Source organism: Stenella coeruleoalba (genome assembly GCF_951394435.1).
Source record: "Stenella coeruleoalba genome assembly, chromosome: 6".
NCBI lineage: Eukaryota > Metazoa > Chordata > Mammalia > Artiodactyla > Delphinidae > Stenella > Stenella coeruleoalba.
Genome location: NC_137151.1, coordinates 58,208,731 through 58,229,536, shown reverse-complemented (window position 1 = coordinate 58,229,536; position 20,806 = coordinate 58,208,731). Strand labels below are relative to the sequence as shown.

The 20,806-nt window shown below is 46.4% G+C and overlaps 1 protein-coding gene across 1 annotated transcript; it reads right to left on the bottom strand.

Moving 5' to 3' along the window:
- Window positions 1-7,825: 7,825 nt before the first annotated feature.
- TBR1 (T-box brain transcription factor 1) lies at window positions 7,826-17,484 on the bottom strand (the record flags this gene model as incomplete). Its single annotated transcript, XM_079924802.1, has 6 exons — window positions 7,826-10,733; window positions 13,794-13,855; window positions 14,814-14,972; window positions 15,601-15,722; window positions 16,077-16,231; window positions 16,793-17,484. 6 exons carry the CDS (start codon window positions 17,482-17,484, stop codon window positions 9,878-9,880), a joined length of 2,046 nt encoding a protein of 681 aa, XP_079780928.1. The 3' UTR covers window positions 7,826-9,877.
- Between the last annotated feature and the right edge of the window lie 3,322 nt (window positions 17,485-20,806).

Below are 20,806 nucleotides of genomic sequence, written 5' to 3'. Positions count from 1 at the left end.
CTTTTCAATAAAGTTGACCATAAAAGAAAAAATATTAGAGTGTATCGAATGTGGTAAAGTTAAATGTTTTGGGACACTTGTATGTGTCTATGTGTATTTATTTATTACTGCGAGTCTCAATTGAAAAATTTTAAAAGACACTGCCCTAGAGGTCGTTCTACTGCAGCTCAGAACATCTGAACTCAAACTGCAGAGAAAATCAGAGGTCCAAAAAAAACAAAGTTCTTTAAAGCTGGAAGATACTTGAAAGATTTGCTTATCATTTCATTTTACGAATGAGGACATTGAAAATCACAGACATAAAATGTTCTGTGTCCCATTTTTTTCTACTATACCTTAGGAGTCAGGTTCCTTTGAGACCTATACTTACAAAACAAATTGAAGGCAGTATCATGCATACTACATTGGCTTTGACACCAACTACAGATTTTCAGTCATATCATGTGAACACTCCTTTGACACGGTGGCATTTTCACCAACTTATTATTCAAATGCAAAGTATACTGTGTGCAAATTAAATAATAAAGTCTCTTGAGTCTAGCGCTCAGAAGTATAGAATTCTTTTCATAGATAGGAGATTATTAAACGGGTACATATTCAGGCTCCAGTAAGAGATCGTCATAAAGCACACGATTATGACAGTGCCTAAGATGCAGGATACAAGGCGCGTCAGAAATTCCCCACTCATTATTCTTGACTTTACGTTCTCGTTCTCTCGTTTCATTATGGTGTTATACACAAACACACACACACCCATTTATATTTTGAAAGATTACTGTAGAGAATCCGTAAAAAGAATTGAAAATGAATTTAAAAATCTGTGTAACTTTAAACTCCAGAGCAAAGAGTTTCCTAAAAAGTGATGACGCAGGTAGAACTGTTTCTCATAATCTATAAAGCCTGAATCTCTTAGGTTTGGTACTTTATTTTTTGTAACTATGTAGAGAAAGGGCTGATAGTGATGTCATTTAACATATATACACTATCAAAAGTAAAATAGATAGCTAGTGGGAAGCAGCCGCATAGCACAGGGAGATCAGCTCGGTGCTTTGTGACCACCTAGAGGGGTGGGATAGGGAGGGTGAGAGGGAGACGCAAGAGAGACAAGATATGGGGATATATATATATGTATAGCTGATTCGCTTTGTTATAAAGCAGAAACTAACACACCATTGTAAAGCAATTATACTCCAATAAAGATGTTAAAAAAATAAGATATAGTACATACAATTGTATAGCCATTTTAAAAAAAAAAAACCTTCCTCCTTAGTGGTGCTGCCACATATACTTGACATTCCAATCTCCTTAAGGGGTTACATTAATATTAACTAAGAGAAATTAAATTTTTAAAATTCATTTCAATTCTCATCATGTTAAACTTAAAGGCAAGAAGAACATGAGTCTGTATCACATGGTTCAAGGAAGGACAGATAGAAAAATTCAGAATGTCAATTAAAATGTAACAGGCTAGCTTTGTGACCGCCTGGAGGGGTGGGATAGGGAGGGTGGGAGGGAGGAAGACGCAAGAGGGAAGAGATATGGGAACATATGTATATGTATAACTGATTCACTTTGTTATGAAGCAGAAACTAACACACCATTGTAAAGCAATTATACCCCAATAAAGATGTTTTAAAAAAAATGTAACAGGCTACAAAAAATAAGAAACCATTAAGCAGGTGAAGGTTGTTAGACAAATGGGTGGAAGGTATGTATTAGGAAAACTAGTACCAGATCTTCTTTTTCCCACCCCATTCTTCCATAACAGATGTCAAGCAAGTTTTCTTGGAAGAGGTATATGAGGGCATACCCTGTGAAAAGCAACCCTATAGAAACGTAGAAACTGCATAAACAAATAAGCAAGCAGAGAGCCCCATGAAAGAAAAGCCGGAGGAAGGAAGGGAAAGTGAAGGAGTTGCAGAATCTGCAGAATTAGCCAAAGGGCTAATTGCAGAATTAGCCAAAGGGCTAATTATGATGTTTAAATAGCTAAGAGAATAAAGATTAGTCTATAACAAGGCCATTACATTTGGTTAAGGGCACACTGGTAAAGGTAAAAAAGATTTTAATGTCTGTGCAAATGAGGAAGCTGAATTGAAAAGGATCAAAGAAAGCATTGAAAGATGGGTCCTAAGTACAAAAGATGGCAGGGAATAAATGGAGTGCCTCACATAGCTAAGAATGTTAGGGGTAAAAAAGAGAACAGAAATACCAATAAAAGAAAAATACTGTCCTTTCACACAAAAAAAATCCAAGATAAGAGAATAAAGTGAATATTGAGAGAAGTGATTAGAAATATATAGGGGAAAAAAGCACAAAATAAAAAACCAATGTGGGAGAAGTTAAATAAAAAGACATATTGTATCTGATATTTGTCCTGAAAACTTTACAACTGCTTTTGAGGAAAGCATAAAAATTCTGATCTGAAAGAAACTGATGAATCAGGCATAGATTTTATAAAGACTCAGGTTCAGGGTGGTAGCATGAGAAGGAAGAGTAGGTTTAAAAAAAAAGTTGTTGGCAAGAGAGTTGACAAGGGCAAAATGAGTGTCAGAGAGACAGCAGAGCTGGGGGGAGGAAAGAACAAATTTGTTGAGGAGGAATCAGTATGTCTCTTTGACTTTCTTCACAGGAACAAAGCAGAATGTGAGCATAAATTAAGAGAGTGAATCCCAAAGGTGAGTGAGCTCTAAGGATTATTTAGAACACAGTCATTAAAAAAAAAGCGCGCGTGCGCACGTGTGTGTGTGTGTGTGTGTGTGTGTGTGTGCGCGCGCGTGTGGGTGGCTGGGTGTGTAGCAAATTAAGACAGAGGTAGGAAAAAAAAGATTTCATTTGAACATAATACACAGCATTCAGTGGTAGGTAAACTGTGAAAGGATAAGTCCTCATTACAGCTTCTGTTTTTTTAGGAAGGTGCTGAGTAGTAAACATTGTTATTATTTGGTAAAATTATATCCAAAATTATACAATTCAAACTAAAAAACAAATCAGTTATAAAAGTACTAACCACCTTTGAAACATTTTTTATTAGAAATAATGGTTTGGCCTTTTGTAAATTTCCAACTGAGGGAGCCATTCAAAATAACGAATCTATATGATAACTGAGACGGTCTCATAAAATATCATTGTTGATTGCGGATGGCCTAAACTGAATCTATCTAACATGCATGTGTATTTCATTCACTGAAGTTCAAGGATGTTAAACTTAAATATATATGTGAGTTTCATCCGTAAATAGAAAGATTAAACTATTGAGAAGTTATAATTACACAGAATAGCCTATAATTTGACTCTATTACAAAGGGGGAGAGATGATTTTGCTAATTCATGTTTTAGATACAAAGAAAAGAGCTTCCAATGCAGAGTGAGAAAAACACATCCCAGAGCCTAAAAAGAATAACCTTTTGTTGATAGAAGACGGCAAATCTTTGAATGCTCACAAGTATGCTTATCACTATTCAAAAAGGATATTTAAAACACACACACACACAATTCAAACACACATATCTGAAACGGTAGTGCCTTCTATCCACTTTCAAAGGAGGCCTTACTTGTGCCCACAAATGGCAGCCCAGTAGGCAGTGACATCAGACCTAGAAATGATGTGGCCTGTATAGTATGCAGTGAAGTGCAGTGCTCTACTTGTTTGCAATAGTTTTATTTTTCGACTAGTTTTTATCACACTTGGCATGAACAAGGGAACATGTGCTTTGCTAAATTTGAACTTTTAAGATGAGACTGAATTAACTGAGAACCAAAAAATTGCCTCTGAATTATCCTAAGATTGAAAAATGCCTTCCCCTTCATACTAGGAATGACAAAATAAAAGAGAAATACACCTTAAAAGTTGAAAATTGAGCTAGGAATATCCTTTCAACCAGAAAGTTCAATTAACTTGCCATTTCTTGAAACTTAGTGTATACGTATATACATATATAATGCATGTATATGACATATATATACTAAGTAAGTATAACTTTTGTCCCCAAACTTAAAGTTAACCTATATTCTTTTTTTTTTACTAGTATTGAAACAAAATATATATTAGCCAAAATGTTAGCCAAAATAACCAGAGGCATATCCCTAGAGATGCTCTCCCTTCATAAATTCCATCTTCCTCCTCATGAAAGGTTGGCCAAGATACATAAGTATACATGCTTTGTATATAAAATGAGTGCCTTGTTATGCAGATATTTTTAGAGTTGAAATCCAAAATAATTTTAATATAAAATTCAAGTTATAAATCACAGGATATGTTCATAAGGAACCTAGTGATAAGTAATAGGTCAAACAACCTGAAAGAATCAGCTTGTGGTACAAGTTTCATTGCATTAATAATGTCACAGTTAGTGTGTTTATTAAATTAAGTATTACCAGCAAGGGTCTTCTAAATGCCACGTTCCTAATACTAGACCACATATTTATTTCAGAGTTAGCACAGGAAGATGGGGATCTATCACTAGAAGGTCTATTAAGCCATGTTTTTTTTTTCCATTGCTTTAATGGAACTATTCAAATCAAATTTTTCACACTATGCCTTGAACACCACTGCAAACCATACTGTGAGTGTAAAATACATGCAAGGCGGATATAATCAGCTCAGATGTGACCAGTGACTTGTACACCATCAAGTTTACTTTATTGTGAAAGCAGTGGGGTTTTCTTTCAAGTGAATATATTTTTAAATACGTTGCAACCTAACTTACAAGCTGAAGACCAGAACCAGGAAGACAATACAAATCTCAAAGCAACTGAATTAAATCAAATATAATGCAATGCCTAAAATCCTACTTTGTAGGATTTTTGTCTCTGTCTTCCTACTGCCTACTTTGTCTCTGTCTTCCTTGACTCATCTTGTTCTGGCAAAAGAAAAACTCACTGTCCAAAAGTAAATCTTGCACTAAAATTGTAAATTCAATAAATCAAAGAGATTCAACTTGCTTAAAAATTCTCAGCTACCTTTTCAAAGACTGATTCTACTGATATTAGGATGAACATTTACTCTTTAAAATATTAAAATTAACCAAGCAATTGCCCACATACCAGCGTAAATTAAATATTTAAAAAACTGAATGCTTATCACTGGTCTTTAAAGTTGCTGACTTCTTCAAAGTAAGTTTGCCTAAAAATGAGAATAATTGTTACTGTTTCCTATGGAGGAATCTAGATTGGTTTGTTTTCACACAGGATCATAAGCTCTGCGATTTTTCCTATCTCCATGGCTAAAACGCATACATGATAAAATAACTCATATACGCATAGAAAAGGTGCTGCACCAGAGGACAGGCAGAACATTTTATAAAAATCACTTATGTACACAAATACGTTGCCCAAATACTGCTACAGTGCATTTTAAATTCCCCGAGAATGTAAATAGCCTCTGCTCAACAAGGCTTTTGTTCCTAGCCTGCACCCTAAACAGCAAGTACAACATCCTTGAAAGCTCACTCCTAAAAAGATAAATACTTAGCATCACAAAAAAAAGGTGGGTCACAGTGAGTTTTAGCAACAGGATTTATAAGAAAATGTAACTGCAGGAGGTAAGATGGTTCATAAAGTTCTCCATAGACCCTAAATTACAACATTTTTAAGAGCTCGGGGGATGTTAAGTCAGTCCTAAAGAGACAGAAACGACCTGATTTTTGGAGCAAACCCAGTAAGTTTCTGCTAGGCCTACAAAGGCTTTCACGCCCTAAATCCTAGTGGGTTGCCCGGCTTGGGAGGGCCGCACCCAAGGCCAGAGTCAAGGCCGCGAGCCACGCTGGACCGGACTCTTGAAGGGACAGGAGAACCGCCTGGACTCCAGGTCTGGACCTACGCTGGGCCCCCTGTCTAGACGCGCGGCCTGAATCCCTGCCTGCGTTCCTCGCCTGGACTCCCGGCCTGGATCCACGGCGGGGACAGCCAGGACGCAGCCGCCCCCCACCGCCACCCAACGGCGAAGCCAGAGAGCCTGGGCCCAGGCTCAGCGGCACAGACCAGGCCTTCGGAGCCGCCCCACTGCCGGCCGAACTCGTGCGGATGTCCGTCCCCGCCGGCCTGGGCTCCCGGACGCCCTCGACCGCAGCGCGCTCTGTGCCCGCCCGTCGGCCACCCTGACCCGCGGCACCAGCTCGAAGGTGAAGAACGCAGGGCGCAGCGTCTCTGGGCTCGAGCGGCGCCTGCCCGCCGCGCTCGGCCCCAAGCGGCTGGTGGGCAAGGAGCTAAGATGGCGAGGGATGCGAGTGGCGGGAAGGCTGGAGCCAGAATAGAATGCTAGCCGCACGCTCGCCTTTTTTTTCTTTCTTTCTCTTTTTGAAAAGACACTTTGGAAAACTGGGGAAATCTGCAGTTTACGGGGAGGATTCGTCATCCTTCTCCGTCCCTCCCCTGACTCCTACCCTCACGGAGGTAAAAAGGCAACTCGAAATCTAACCCGGGACGCGAACTCTGGTTCCCGCAGGCCCTCCCAAAACGAACTCTGATTTCCTTGGAATAGCAGCAGCTTCTCCGACACATTGACAGTGTCACTTCACTAGACACCCAAGACTCCTTGGAAGCCAGGAGAAATGATCATGCTTGCAAAGGACAGGAAAGCACACTGCCTCCGAGAGGAGCGCGGAGCTGCAAATTTACCTCACGCTGACTCAGTCCACACAGCAGATGGTGCAAAGCTGCAAGGGAAACGACCTCCCCAATTTTTTTAAGTACTTCCTAATAGCAGCTAAGTGCGTCTTTCAGTACCGGGCACTACGTTCCTGTGAAATCTATCCTCGGCTTCTAAGAGCTTCGTTTCCGCACATGACACCGACTCCTTTGTTCGCGGTGACTCTGACCCGAGGGCGGCAGGTCTGGCCGGGCGCCGCGCTCCGACCGCCAGGCTCACTCCCGGAAGCCCAGCGCGGCCCCCGCTACCCCTCGCCCTCGGCCTGGGCGTCCCCGGGCCTCCCGGCTGCACGTGCGCCTCCTGCTCGGCGGCAGCGAGGTCGCAAGAGCGCAGGGCCAGTGGGTGATTGCAGGAACACACTGCTCCACTTCACTCGCCACGCAGGCCCCCTGTTTTGTGCTTTTTGTCCTCTTGTTTAGTTCTTAGGTGTGGGAACGGAGAAACACAAAGGAAAATCAGTCTTCGCTGTTCTATGTGGCAGACAAAACTCCGCGGAACGCCGTCTAGTGGCGAAATCGCCCAGGGAAGGCAAATCGGTCTTGTTCCCCCCACCAATTTTCACTTTAATTGGAACTTTGAAGCCTCTTTGCATCTGTCAAATTGCAAAGGGGATACACGACCGTCTCTGGGTGGTGGTAAATTTCGTCCCATAACCTGAGACTGGCCCAGACTAAGCAAGAAAGTTGAACCATTCTCCACCTCTTTCTTGGATCTCGTTTCTCTGGACACAAAAGTACAAAAATCGCTTCTCCAGGAGGTAAAGGCAGAGCTCTGCGGACACCTTGACTAAGACGCAGCGACCCCCCAGCTGGAATATCCACATTTCTGTATTTTTTTTCTCAAGGGATGGGGATCTGGCTTGGGCAGGACTGGCACAGGAGTTCCGTTGTAGAAAAGACGGGAGTGGTGCCCCCCAGATACCTCCTAAAGCAAGTTTTAAGCTCAGTGGTTAAATACCGACCTTTCACGAGTTTGCTCTATGAGTCCTTCCCCCCCTCCAACCCCTCCCAAATCCCCCCAAAACAATCCACTCAAGAAATGTAGGCCATCCTGTGTATTCATTTACGGATTCACCACTCAACTCCAAGGCCTCGTATTTAAGGACCGGAATTTTCGACATCTGCCTAGAGCTGCGGTCAACAGCCTATTTTGACAAGCATTTAAATCACACCCTTTTCTTGCCCAAAGCCTCCCTCCTGACTTTGTGAAATTTAAAGAAATTCTAAATTTCGTATTAAAGACCCTCCTTTTCCTGCTCACGTTATTTCCTACTTAAAGATATAAGGAAGTGTCTACATTTTCCTGAAAAAAAGAAAAAGTGCAACAAAGTAAAACGACTCACAGGGAACTAAGTAGTTGTAAATAAGAGGAAAAAAAGTAATTACTGGTAGTGCTATAAAACAAATTTATGAAGAAAACGGGAGGCAGTTTCCACTAAACAGACTGCCCCATATTGGAGTAGGGACAGGCTATTCTTCCTTAACCCTTAAAAATAATCATCTACAATTAAATTATTTTCAAACTGTAAACTGCTTTCAAACACCATAGCATTTTACCAGATTTATTTTACTTGTTATACACAGACGATACAAACGAGCAAAAAACAAAACGTTTCTCAATGGAGTGTGTACTTGTATAAATTATTCAGTTCACAGACAAAACGAAACAAATATAAAAATCACAACATTAGATTTACAGAAGAGCCAAAATATACACACGTTTAGACCCTGAATTCCTATCAGGAAAAAAAATCCCCCCAATGGACTGAATCTAGATTGAATATTGTGTATGATGCATATTTCACATTAATTTTAAAATACAAAAAAAAAGTATAGGTTTGCTACACAACATTAGAAATCCTACTAATCTATTTTCAGGGGGATTAGTGCTCCTTATCAAATATAACAAGACTTAGTGGGAGGGGGAAAAACAGTCTTACTTGCATTAATGCTAGTGTTTTCCCAAGGAAGTCAAATTGCAGCTGTTTCTAGGTGTCGGGGAAATCATTTTCAAAACTAAAATGCAGTAAAATATACAACTCACACAATTCATCTTCACTAGACTACACTATAGTTACCAACAATTCAGTCATCTATATCATTAGTAGAATATTCATTACAAAGATTTACAGCATATAAAGGTGGAGGGGGGAACTGAAAAGATACTCAGAAACAGTTTGTCAGCATATGTGGCACCTGCACAGACCAGTAATGGATTTGGCACTTGGGGAAAAACAAATAAGGCAAAATAATATTGCTGATGTCGAGCTATTCTATTTAGAAGTAAGGGGTAAAAAACATATAATTCCAGTTAGCTTTGCTTTGCAGGCATCATGCCACTTAATCGACTTGCCTATGAAAAGACACCTATCCTTTACAGGTGTTTGGTCAGATTCTCCTTAGCTATTTGTGTGCAGTAGGGCAGAGTAATTATTTCATGCAACGGATTGAGGAGAAGTGAGAAACCCATCATTATCTAGTTTTTCAAGTTTCAAGTTTTCAGAGCCTCTTAGAATATTGTTAATTATCCCACCAGAAAAAATGTTAAAGGGGAGGGGGGTGGAGAAAAAGGCAAAGAAAGGAAAAGAAATGAACGAGAAGGTTAAGCATGAACTGGTTTTGTGCCTTGACGATGAGAATAAAAACTAGCCATTCGTTACAGTAAATTAACACTATATACAGTCATTTCACAGGCTTTGCTCCACTAAAATTATTAACATCCCTACCATCCATCCATCCATCCACTCGGGGATAAGAAAGGACGCGCTGGGGGGTCCAGGTTCTAGAGTCAACATCCTACGGTTAATGGGGAGGCCGAGATTTGGCGGGTCGGAATAGCTGCTGCCTGACAGGACTGCCCAGGTCTCCTAAAGGTGAAGAGTTTCATTACCAGAAAGGGAAGGAGAGGGTGAGAAAAAGACGAGGGGAAGGGGAATTGTTGGGAGGATAACTTCACAGAAGGTTCGGAAGTAGGAAAACCAAAAGGTTTACAGCCAAGTTGAAGGTCGGTGCGCTAATTGCGGAAACTGCTGTGCAAAAAAAAAAAAAAGAAAAGGTTAAAATTACACTCGGAGACCTGTACTAATCCGCTGCAGACGGTGTTCGAGGGTCAAACAAACTGAGGGGGCGCGCGAGTGGGGCGTGGGCAGGAGGCGCAGGGGGAGAGGCGCGAGGGGCTGGCGGGGGCCCGGCCGCGGCGGGGCGCGGGGCCGAGGCGGGCAGGGGCGGCCTAGCTGTGCGAGTAGAAGCCGTAGTAGCCGCCTATGTCCTTGGCGCAGTTCTTCTCGCAGTCCCGCTGGGCCAGCACCTCGCTCTTGAGCGGGGACGAGCTCTCGGACACGGGCGTGTCAGCGGGCGAGATCCGCCTCCGTTTGGCCTGCTCGTAAATCCCCGAGTCGCTCGAGTCGATGGACTTGATGGAGGAGGGCGTCTCGATCCAGCTGGAGTCGGACAGGTCCTTGGGCTTGGCGTCCTCGGCGCCGGGCGGCAGCGGCGAGCGCTCGGCGGCCAAGCCCTCGGCCTCCTCGCCCAGGTAGGGGTTGGCGCCGGCCATACGCGCGGCGGCCGCGGCGCTGTTGGGCCAGCAGGGCAGCACCGAGCCCGACTTGGCGCCGCAGTACTGCGGGGGGCTGCGCGCGCCCCAGCCCGACGGGTCGGCGTAGTAGCCGAGCGGGCGGCCCGTGCAGCCGGCCGCCTGCAGCGGCAGCGCCTTCACGCCGGCCGCCGCGTACGAGAGCAGCGTGGCCGCGTTGCCCGCGAAGTCCGTGGCCGTGTCGTAGGCCGAGGCGGCGAAGTCCAGCCGGTTGTTGGCCGGCGTCACAAACCAGCGCTGCGGCGACGGCGCGCCCGGGTCCTCGGCCTGCTGCGGCGACAGCAGCCCGTTGGTGTGCGGCACGCTGCGGTCCGTGCCCGGCCCGGGGCCCGCGCCCGCGCCCGGGTGGAAGCGGGCCTTGGCGTAGTTGCTCACGAACTGGTCCTGCAGGAAAGAGCCGGCCATGGCGTAGCGGGCCCCGGGCACGATCTGCGAGCGCGGGGAGTCGTTGGGCGAGGGGGTCAGGCGGTCCATGTCGCAGCCAGTGTAGATCCTGCGAGGGAGGGAGAGAGAGAGAACCGAAGGGTGGCGCCAGGTCCCTTCGGGGGGCAAAAGGGAAGGCCACCCCTGGTTGCCCACCCACACCATCTCCACGTGTAACCTGCCGCCGTCCAGGATGGAGACAGACAAAAGGTCACAGACCTGCATCCTCTCCAAAATAAATCGTGAAATTATAAAGGAATCAATCTGTCTATTCAGGGACCTAAAAATGATACAGGTGAAGAAGAAGGCTTCCCTCCTCTCTTGCGTTCTCTCACCAGGTGCACAGGGGGCCCGAGAGAGGAGCACAGCAAGGGATTCTCATCCCCCTTCTCCACTGTATGTGTACACATTATGGCAGATTTACCCAGGAACTAAGGTGTTATTTGCCCAGTGGGCCTTTCTTCTTCGGTGAGAGTTTCTGAGCGAAATTTCTAAACAAGTCACCCACTTCCACCCTTTTAAGACCGCTTTCCTCCATTTGACACACGCGCGGGCCGCCCAGGTACTGACAAGCATCGGACTGGTTTTCGCCAGTCTGCTGAGACCCGGGAGGGTTACTGCTGCAAGCCTCCGCAGGACTTACTGTCTTGTTTTCCCCGTGTGATCTTTCAACCCCCAGCTCCCGACCACTAATACAAACAAGAATTACTACTTGGAAACAAAGTCATCAATCAGTAAAATTCTTTTGCAGAGAAAAAGCATTCTTTACTCTGACCTTCTTTCCCCAGCTTTTGATCTGTTACTGGTTAAAAACAACAGCAACAACAACTTGGGGGGCAAACTCTTGAAGTACAGTTATCAACCTCCGCCAAGCAGTCTCCCACTAATAATAGCTCATCCTTATACAACTTGATTATGTGTACCAGGCACCCTTGTCTAGGACTGTACAGACAGTAATTTATTTAACCATCACAACAATTTTCCAAGTTAGGTACCATTATTATCCCACTTTACAGGTGAAGAAACTGAGGCAAAGGGAAGTTAAATAACTTGCCCAACCCCATACAGTAATTGTGTTACTAAGAATTACCTTAAAGAAAATAGTCAAAGATTAGCTCTAGGCCCTGGGCCTAGAAAATCCCATTCGAATTGAGAAGGAACCAGAGATTGGATCAAGATTGGTCGAAGTATTTTCTCATACACATACACACATGCCTCCCTTTTTATTTAGCTCACACATAAATGTTTTAATCTTTAATCAACAGACTGTTTTGAAAGAGAGCCTCAGTCTTGTCAGACCTCAATCCTTTGGGGAGGAGATTCCCTGGTGAGTGGCCAAGCAAACCCCCTGGCCCCCCTGAACTCTTCATTGCTCTCCCTGTTTCTCCAAAAGTGAGCCAGGCCCAAATAACCGACATTAACAGTGGAAAGGGAGTGTCATAAACCATTCTACTCTTCTCTAACCCATAAATGTCTAAGATAACCACTTGTACAGTTAAAGAAGCTTTTTATGAGAAATATATAGTGATTTAAGAACCAAATGGAGTGTTTTTTTCCAACAGAAGTCAGCCAGAAGAGGGGCAAGTGAGTGTCATGCTGTGGCTGCTCAGGTGCAGTTTGCTTACTGCACAAAATTTCCCTCCTGAAATTTAAGTCCAGCCTCAAATAAGAACAAGTAGAGGGAGGCAGGAAGGGAACATAACCAGCAAGGTGCAAATACCTTCTCTGTTTACCACCACAATATTTTAAAAAGAAAAAAAAAAACAACAATCTGCAAAAGATACAGTTTATATGCCCATCCAGGTCCCAACCCACTTGGGATTACTGAATTGATTTGTGCAAAATAAATGCTTTGGAACAGATGTTCACAGCAGAATTAAAAGCTCAAAATCTACAAGACCCCCTAGTACAGAGACCAATATCTCTGGTCTCATGGGCCACACACTTTCCACTGTGCTGAGCCCACCTTTTTTAGATTGTGAGGAAGGACTAGAGTAGCCAAGTTTTTTTTTCCTGGGGAATCATACTGATGAGGCTTGCTTCCTTTGGACCACTTTTGAGGGATGCACATGGCAGTTACAGGCAGTACCATCCATGACTGTCTTTTCAATTTGTTATAAAAATATCAGGAGGGAAGTTCGGTATCTACCTGGAGATAGCCACTTGTCTCCTCCACAAATTTAATCTATTCCTAGTCAAAGACAGATTCAACTTTGTAGTTCTATCCCAAGCACTTAATGCAAGCCATGAAATTAAAATGTATGTATTCTTCCCTTCTATGGTAAGAAAAAAATGAAGGGATCACCATAATCCAGATTTAGATTTTGCTATATAACTCTATCTGAACTCCTAGGCACTATACCTGGGCTCTGAGGAAGAACGCTAGAACAAGCCCAGGAAGTATTCAGTTTACACCTACTGTTGCCCCCAGAGGACAGCATTTTGATAGAAAAGACATGGAGTAGGTAAGTGATGCCTGGAGAAAAGGGAACCAACACATGTAATTAAAACGCACCTAGATAAAAACGATAAGAGGAAATATTTTTCTTTCGAAGCATAAATAATACACAGCAACAGAACCTGGGTCCTTCCCAAAGCCTGAAGTGACTGCAATATCGGCTGTGCTCGTGAACTTGCCTGTAGTGGGTGCACATTTTTATTCAGTCCATAGTAAACTTGCACAGGAAAAGCTATTACACAAAACTTGGAAATGGGTAAATAAAAGTCACATATGCCAAGGAGACTGTAACAACTGCCAGAGCCACATGCACTTTCAGGCAGACTCGGGTGGTTTCAGACACAGACAATCTGAGCTGAGCATCTGCAGTGCCACATACAACTCGCGCACCCGGGAACCAGGGCGGCTTCCCCAGCCAGCCAGTCCCCGAGCCCCGCCAACAACTTTGTAATTCACGCAAAAGCTAAAAATAGGCAGAGGAAACCTTTCACCAAAACCACAGAAGTACTAAGCCAGGTCACCAGAGAGAAGGGGAGCCGACAAAAAGGAAAGGAAAACCTCGAAAACAACCCTGTCTTCACACTTTCTAGCTTCCAAAAGCCTTGTACAAAGCAATGCACCTTTGACCTAAAGCCCAATTCCACAAATTTGAGAAAGTGCAAAACTACTTACGTGTCATAATTATCCCGAAATCCTTTTGCAAAGGGGTTGTGATCTATTTTCAGTTGTGTAATCTGGAAAAGAGAAAAAAAGATTAATACGATTTTACATTCTATACAGAGGATTGGGTGTTTAAGGATATGTCATCTGCCGCTTTTTACGGGGGCTTACGGCCCACAATTTCATTAAATAGCAAAGTTTCCCTAATTGAAAAATTTGAGGGAATGGGTGGAAAGGAAAAAAAAGAAAGTATGATGAAAGTTATGAGGAACATGTTTAAATTAATGGTGACTAAAACTAAAGAATTGCTTTCAATTAGCTCTCCCATGTGTTCTAAATTGGTTCAAATGCTCATTTTTTTAAAATGCTTGTTACATAATGCCCTTACTCAGGCAAAAATCTTTAAGGGGCACTTGAATTCATCACTAAAAAATGTTGCGTATCTTAAATGTTTCATCATATTTTTTAAAATTGGTCGCTTTTGATACACAACTTGAAGAACCCACAAGCTGCATCTTAAAATCAGTTTTGATTTAAAATAAACGCATATTTTTAACTTCTAATATTTTCATTTAAGTTTTTAAAAAACACCATCAATTCTAGTAGTCAAATCAACAGTAGTAAAATAAGTTTCTGCAAACTTGCAAATGCTTAAGTTCAAACTGCTAGAAAACTCACTTCGTAGCCCCCAGTAATTTATTGTAGGTTTTAAATATATGAATGTGGGTTTCTTTTGATCACCCAGAAAGTGATACTTGAAAACTAAATAAAAATTCCCAAGAGGCCCGAGAAATTCTGGTCACCTTAAAGGTGGCCCGAGTGACCCGCGACGGAGACGAATAGGAAGCGTTTTCCCACCGGCTAGGTGTTTAGGGAAGGTGCCCAGCAGGCCCCTAGCCCTACGCCTAAAAGGCGCAGCAGAGCCAGCTGCGGCTGACGTTAGTGCCAGAGCGGGGGATGGCCGAGGGTAGCGGCGCGGGCCTGGAGAAGCCGGTGCCGACCGCCGCGCGCCCAGCCCCCAGGCCTCCTTACATCGGTGTTCTGGTAGGCGGTGACGGCGATGAACTGAGTCTCGGGAAAAGTGAATGTCTGCACGCGGCCGGGCTGGCTGGTGTCCTCCGTGCCGTCCTCGTTCACTTCCACCACATGCAGGCGGGGCTGGTACTTGTGCAAGGACTGCAAAACCACCATCTGTCCGGCGGAGAGAAAGGGGAGCGCCGGGCGGCGCGTTAACGCAGCCGGCGTGCGCGGGGCTCTGCGCCGCCCGCCGCGCGGAGGCTGCAAGGAGCCCGCCGCCCCTAGTAACTGATAGCGGGCCTCGCCCGGCTGGTGACTGGCTGGCGGGGGCAGACCAGCCCTCGCTGCCCGGGAGCACGGATCGCCCGAGCACGGGAGGAAAACCAAACCCGACCGCCCGATCCTCAGGGCCCTTCTCCCTGTCCTCCTTTAAGGAGAAGCAAAGATTTTCACAACCTGCAGATCCTGCGCGTTTCCTTCTCAAAATCAACCAAGTATTTGTACTTGGGAAGGTTGGGAACTCGGGAATTGGGCGAGAGGGGGGGAGAAGAACAACTTTGTAGATTGTTTAATATAATTTCGGAGGATGGAAATAGAATTTTTTAGAAGTCTTTTTAATGAAGCAAAGAAACGTGTCCAGTTTCTCATGTTGGTTTAAAGTGATGAACTGGATCTTAGGGAGGGACGAGTATGTATAAGTGAGTGTGTGTGTGTGTGTGTGTGTGTGTGTGTGTGAGAGAGAGAGAGAGAGAGAGAGAGAGAGAGAGAGGGAGAGAGAGAAATGAGCGCTTGAGCCACTGACCTGCCCATTGTTGTTTGAAGCTCCTTTGTTGTTTGTAAGTTTTAATTTTCCAAAAGAGATTTCTTGACGCATCCAGTGAGCCCCCGTGTTGGGGGAATCCGGATGCATATAGACCCGATTTCCTAGAGAAAGAAACAAGTTGTTTACATGTGCCCCGGGCACTGCCCAGTCTTAACTCCTCACCACGTAGGACACACACACATATACACATACGCACACCCCTTATTCCACTGTGAGGCCCATTAGCTGGGGCTTTTTAGGCCGTGCTTTCTTCCTATTAACTGGGATGATTAAAATTGCTTTTGCATAATCCTCCCCCTTCTCGCGGCTCAGTCTGTCCCCCTATCCCCCTTGTTTGCTTTTAGAAGTCATTGGCCGATCGTTTTAAAAGTCGCTCGAGCCAGTCCACAAAGGCTTTAATTAATCATTCTCACCTAAATAAGTGTCAGGAAAACGTGTTAATTGGAAGGACTTGCCTTGCACATTGGTGTCCGCTTTGCCGCAAGGAACCCATTTGCCTCCTTGAAACCTCCAGTGATTGGGATCCGCCAAAATCACATCCACAAAAATATTGTAATGAGCCGTGGGATCGAGACCAGAAATGTTAAAACTTAAAAAAGGAAACATGCGCCTATTTAAATTAGGAAGGGGGGAGAAAACAAGGGGGAAAAACATAAATGTTAAAGATTAAATGCAAGAAGCGAGGCGCCAGATAGCAAAGCAAAACTTGTTCTCTCAGCGTCAATGAGCGAATGTTTGCTGGGTTGGAAAAGGGGTGGTGGCGGAGGGAAAGAAGTGGGGCTGAAGTCGGGGAGTCGGCAGGTAGCACTGCCCAGCTGAAAAGCGAGATTGGCGACCCGAATCTCCACCTGTCGGTGCATCGGGCGTTGATGCGTCCCTCCCATCTCCCGGCCACCGGCCAGGGCTCTCCCCCTCTCTCTCGCTCTCCTTTCTCCGGCCACTGACTGGCTCTCCGACCACCTTTCTAGAGCGGGACCCCCCTCCCCGACATCACCGCGGTGGCTAGACCTTCCACTTTCCGTTTTTCCAACACCAGCCAACTCTAGGACGCGCCAGAGCGCCTTCCACTCTGCTCCCGACCCCGAATCTTCGCTGCCGCGGCGGTCACAAGCCGGGTGCACTTGCCCCCGGACCGCGCCTGGAGCAGCGGCAGCCAAGAACGTAGCATTACCTGCCCTGTTTGGTGATGATCATCTCCGTTTGGTGCCGGTGAAATTTCAGCCAAAGGGGCCTGTTGCACAGGTACACCTGCGCTTTGCCGGGCACCAGCCCGGGCTGCGTGGAGGAGAACTGGTAGAACGGGGCTCCTTGGTAGGAGTGGCCGTACTGCTGTGGGTAGGGGTAGCCGGCGGTGGGGTAGCCCTGCGGTGAGGAGTTGGACAGGAGGCTGTTGTAGGCTCCGTTGGTGATGACCGGGTGGTGGGCCATGTAGCGGCTTGGGCTGCCGATGGAGAAGGCGGGGTGCGCAGGTCCGTGCTGCCCGGCGTACGGGAACATGGCACTGGGAGCAGTGGCCGCGGACTGTGGCTGGCTGGACTGAGAGAGGAGGTAGCGATCTGCAGCAGAGCCATCGAAACTGTGACGAAGCTCAGAGACCCCGTCCAAGACAGGAGAGAGTTTACTTCTCTGGACGTCCCCTGGTGAGTCCTTGGAGTCAGGAAAATTGTCTGTATCTGACTGATTCGTCATCCCCCTGGTAATTTTTTTCAGAGGTGAACTTCTCTCCAGGTTGTCAGTGGTCGAGATAATGGGATGATCGTGCAAGACGAGCTCAGATCCGCCTGAATGTGGGTAGCTGCTGCTCACATTGAGAAATTTCTTGGAGAGCATGATAGAAGGAGAAAGGCAGTGCTCCAGCTGCATAGCTCTGGAACCTGAACACTCACCCTCCTGTCCCTGGTTTTTAAAGTCCTATTTATCATAAACTAGAAATCCACAGACCCCCTCACTAGACAGAAAGCACTTCAACCAGCAAATGCTTCTCAAAGGTTTGATTTACTTTTTTTTTCCCTGGGAGAAGAGATTGGCCAATTGACACTATGCAGCAATCAGAAAAGGCTCACTTTTGATCTTGCTGCTTGTGCAGCCGATGAAACGGCTCCTGCCATTGGTTAACTGCTGACAGTAATTTAATTAGATAGACATTAATTAGGATAATCACCTGGCTCCTGGTCGCTGCGATCATGGCAAACTGAAGGGGATGATTTTATTGTTGGCTTGGGGGTGGGATGGGGAACGTGTGTTAGTTTTACGTGAGCACTGTTGTGTCACCTTTAAGCTTTGTGACCACTGCTTTAGGAAGATTCAAAGATGTGCAATTTACTAAACATTTTCCTACCTTCTCCCCCCACCTCCCTCCTTTGGAGCTGAGGGGCGGAGGAGGGAATTCAACGATGCTAGGAGATTTTTCGGATCTGAATGAGCCAAATATTCAGTTGAATGTAACGATTTCAAGTGCAAAGTATACAAAGCGCGAGCCGGTGGCCTCTTCTCGCCCTGTAAAAGTTCCAGAGTCTGTCTTTTCCAGTTAATACAGAAGCACAAGACACCTGACCCAGTCCTTTGTGAGCAGGTCCTGTGTGTCCTCCACGAACACCCCCACCAACGCACACCTTTTAAACTACATACATACATAAATAAATCACTGCTGCTGAGAGCCACCTCCACGAGAGAGAGCGGGAAGGGGGAGTAGTGGGGGAGAAAGGCAAGCAACTCAGCCCCCCCATCCACCCACCTCGGGAAGGTTCGGTTTCTTGGTTGAGCACAGAAACAGTGACAATCAATGATCTCCTTTTTAAGTTTTGAAATAATCATAAGCTGTCGGGCTGAAGTGCCTTAATGTAGTTGCTGTGATGTTTACGAGGTCTTCCCTAAATATTTTATCAGCGAGCTTGGTTGCAGATTATCTGAAGAGCATCTAACTGGGGGCAGGCGCCATGCATGCCTCGCATGCCACTGCACTTCCTTCTCTCTGAGGTACGGCCTTGGCGACAGGTTCAAAAGCCTCGCCAGGAAAAGAGAGGGCCGGGTCCTCGCGCAAATGGGTTCCCTAGAAGCGTTGATCTGGGGAGACAGAGTGGAAGTGGTGTCAACGCAGTGATCGTTACGGAAGACTGTGTGTGTGTGTGTGTGTGTGTGTGTGTGTGTGTTTAATGTTTTTATAATCTGGAGGGGAGAAAAAGAATCCATGCCAGTAATTTTAAAATGAGAAAGAATCTAAAGAGGAATAGAGAAAAGAACCAGTTTAAAAGGATGTTGGCACAAATCAATAGCACGAGGCCCAAAGCAGCACCGAGGTGTAGGAAGAAATCTCCCAGTACTGGGTCTACAGAGGAGCCCAGCCCTCCGCCCGAACCAGAGGGCCAAGAGGCTTCACCGCTCTACGCTGCTTCCCGTGGCCGGCACCCGCCAACCTGCCCTCCTGTGGCTTTCCCGGGACGCCGAGCCGCGCGGGAACTAGGGGGAGGAGCGCAGCGCCGGAGCTCAGCTCGGCCCCGCGAGCTGGCTGACTGGCGGGCCGGCTCCACGCGGGGCACTGCGGGGGCAGGCGGCGAGAGAAGCCACCCCCGCGCCCGGCGCTCGGCCCCAGGCCAGCCGCCCCGCTCTGGCTCCATTGTCTAAGGTGCCCGTAGGCTCCCCAGCACCCTGGCGGTCCCGAGAGGGAGCCGCCCACAGACCCGGGGAGCGCGGGGCGAGCGGCCGCTGGCGCGGACCCCGGGGGCACACACTCTTTCCCTGCCGGAGGCTCGGCCTGGGCGCCTCCGCCCGGTGGAGCTCGTACCTTCCTCCGAGAGAGTGCATCTGCCTTCCTCGGGCCCGGCCGCTCCCTGAGGGAGAGCGGCGCCGGGGACATTGGGTGGGTCTGGCGCTTTGCAGAGAGGGTCTAACCCGACTCGACCTGCGCCTAGGCGGGCGCATTTTGAGAGCGCCGCCTCTGGGGGCTGAGCGGCCAGCGCTGAGCCCGGACTGCGCCCCCGAGGCGGGCGGGCGCCTTGGCCGCAGAGGGCACCAGGCGTGGCAAGGCCCGGCGAGCGCGGCCCAGGGCCGGAAGGGTTGGTGCCCAGATGTCCCGGACTGGGAAAAAAAAAATACAGCCAGACCCCATTTTCCTTTCGAAAGCAAATCTCAGCTCGTGGCCAGGAAGCTTCACTAACAAGCAGGGCCTTAACTGTTGAGGCGTTGGGGTGTGGGGGGAGGGGACAGCAGCTATGACATTATTGGACGCTTGGTTTTCTTTGCCTTTTACCTTTCACCACCATTTCTCCCGAGAGCCTTTGGCCTGGTTTTGGCTACTCTCGCTTTCCCCTTTTTCGATCATTCACTTCTTTGTCCCCGAATGCCTCTCCACCCCCTCCTCGGTGGGACAGAGCCTTCAGTGTGTCGCAGAAAGGAGAGACTCTACCTGGACTCTTTTTCGGGTTTTGTTATTCCCGGTACCCTGAACTGGCTTTTTAAAAAATGAAGAATGCTAAAAATGACTGTTAAAGTAGAGGAAAGGGAGAGTGCCTCCTCCTCAGAGTTTCTAAGGAATTGGATTAGGAGATAAATGTGCATTCTCACTTAGATTACCAGTACTGAATTCAGTGATTCCTCACATACAGGCTACGTCTTTAACATATATGCTCAAGAAGGAAAACAGGCTTTTCTCAGAATCAGCACATCAGCTCTTGAATCATACTTCCATAGAGCTGGTCTTCTCAAACTTTAGAAGTGCTTATGCACCACACCAGGATTCTTGATTCGGATTCAGCAGGCCTGTATTTCTAATGAGCTCCCGGAAGACTCAGGTGCTCCTGGTACAGGCAGATGGCACTGAATAGTGAGGCTGGAGCTTTTGATGCCCCCATACTAGGCTAAGTGGAAAGCGGGAACATCTCTGTATTAGAGGCAAGAGTTTTGGTTCTAGTGCTGCTTTAGTGCTGCAGAGACCGGTAAAGATGCTCACATAAACACACACACACACACACACACACACACCCACACACACCCTGAAGTGGCTTATTGAGCTTGTGATTAAATAAGTTGTTTCAGTGCCTGCCTCGGCCTGGGTTATCAGGCTGCTGCTAAAATAGCTGTGCATTCCAAGAGAAAGGTGTTCACTGAGCCTTCTTAAGACATCCTCATTCTGATTGACTCCAAATCCACAAAACTGTAGGTTTTTGCTAGGAGGGATTCTGGTAAGGTT